General features: G+C 39.4%; 1 protein-coding gene across 7 annotated transcripts in view; it reads right to left on the reverse strand.

Moving 5' to 3' along the window:
- The window catches only part of LOC109824987 (5-methylcytosine rRNA methyltransferase NSUN4), a 13172-nt gene extending 12852 nt beyond the window's left edge, over window positions 1–320 (reverse strand). For all 7 annotated transcript variants that reach the window (XR_002242868.1, XR_002242867.1, XR_002242869.1 and 4 more), the window contains exon 1: window positions 1–320. This exon is cut by the window's left edge and continues 26 nt beyond it. Coding sequence is in view for 1 of the 7 variants with exons in the window: in XM_020391637.1 (XP_020247226.1) it covers window positions 1–129 (129 nt within the window). In the remaining 6 variants the exon portion in view is untranslated.

A 1408-nucleotide genomic window follows, 5' to 3' on the forward strand; every position in this document is an offset into this window, starting at 1 on the left:
AAGATATGCTGATGGATCAAGTCCGCTTCCTTTGAGAAAGTGGAGGAACTCAGCTGGTGGGTGTAGACTGCTGTTTTCCTCCCCCTCCCCCTCCTCCGTGGATACAAACGCATCCTTCTCCGAATCCATTAATGGTGCTTCTGACTGCTACTGCTAAAGATGAGCGAGCAAGAGGAAGAAGGAAATCTTAATTTCACGCCGCTGTGACCGTCGATCGATAGACGGAGGAATCTCGACCGTTAGATCCTAGGGCCAGGAAAGGAGGAACGCCGACCAAGGGGAGCTGCCAGATCGCTTGGATGCTTGGAGGCCTTGTTGTAACTCGGACTCTTCTAAAGACTAGTAATAAGTTTCATGGGCTTCTATTTATAAGAATGACAGAAACAGGCTTCATTTTTCCATAAAAATAATGCTAGGGGCACACCACCTACCACACCATCAACCACACCCCCTCTTTTATTGGTACAGTAAACCAGGCCTCACATGGGATTTTAAAAATTTTAAAATCCTAAATGGGGCCTGGTTTACTGTAGCAATGGGAGAGGAGGGGTGTGGTTGATGGTGTGCCCCTAGCACACCACTCTTTCCATTAAAATCACCATAACTGAAAAACAAAGCATATAGGCGCTTGCTCATAACCAACTAGTTTCAGACTTATTTAGTATCGAGGTTATTATTATTTTTTAAAAAAATAAAAATTGTCGCTAATTTTTAAAATTTTATGTTACAAAATGATTAAAAAAATGAAATCACAGATATCCATGATTCAATAAAAGAAATATATCATTGAATTAACAGTGCATTATGGTGCAAGTCTTATATGTTTTTGGTTTTTACTCGTGTGTTGCATATATACGATGTCGTCATAATTGTAATACTATAAAATTATGATTTGCGCAATTGTTCTTTTGCTTCAAATCTAGAAGTTTTAATAATATAAATTAAAAATATCACTGTTAATATTGGAGCACCACAACCCATTGTTCGAATTTCACGAGTTCGTGAGCTATCGGCAACGATTTTTGCCCAACTTTGACAACTTCGTCGGAAGGCAAATGACTCAGCGGAGACAAATTTCACGATTTCGTGAGCTATAACCCACGTAATTTGTCCATTTACGCCCCTTTTTGGCCCGATGCAGGTAATTAGGCACAGTGTGTATTTCGTGAATTTGGTAGCCATAACCTATGATTTCTGACACATTTTGTCAGTTTCGGCCCGTTTTAATCCAGAAATCTTTGTCAAATTCAAAGCCGACGATTTCATGAGTTGTAACCATTAATTTTGACCATTATCTTCTATTTCGACCGGGTGTCGAAAATGTCAAAACCAAAGATTTCCTGAGCTATTGTCTGTATGATTTTTGACCATTTTGGTCTGTGTGACGCACAATGTCAAAATATCTTCG

The sequence above is a fragment of the Asparagus officinalis genome, chromosome 10 (genome assembly GCF_001876935.1).
Source record: "Asparagus officinalis chromosome 10, Aspof.V1, whole genome shotgun sequence".
Lineage (NCBI taxonomy): Eukaryota > Viridiplantae > Streptophyta > Magnoliopsida > Asparagales > Asparagaceae > Asparagus > Asparagus officinalis.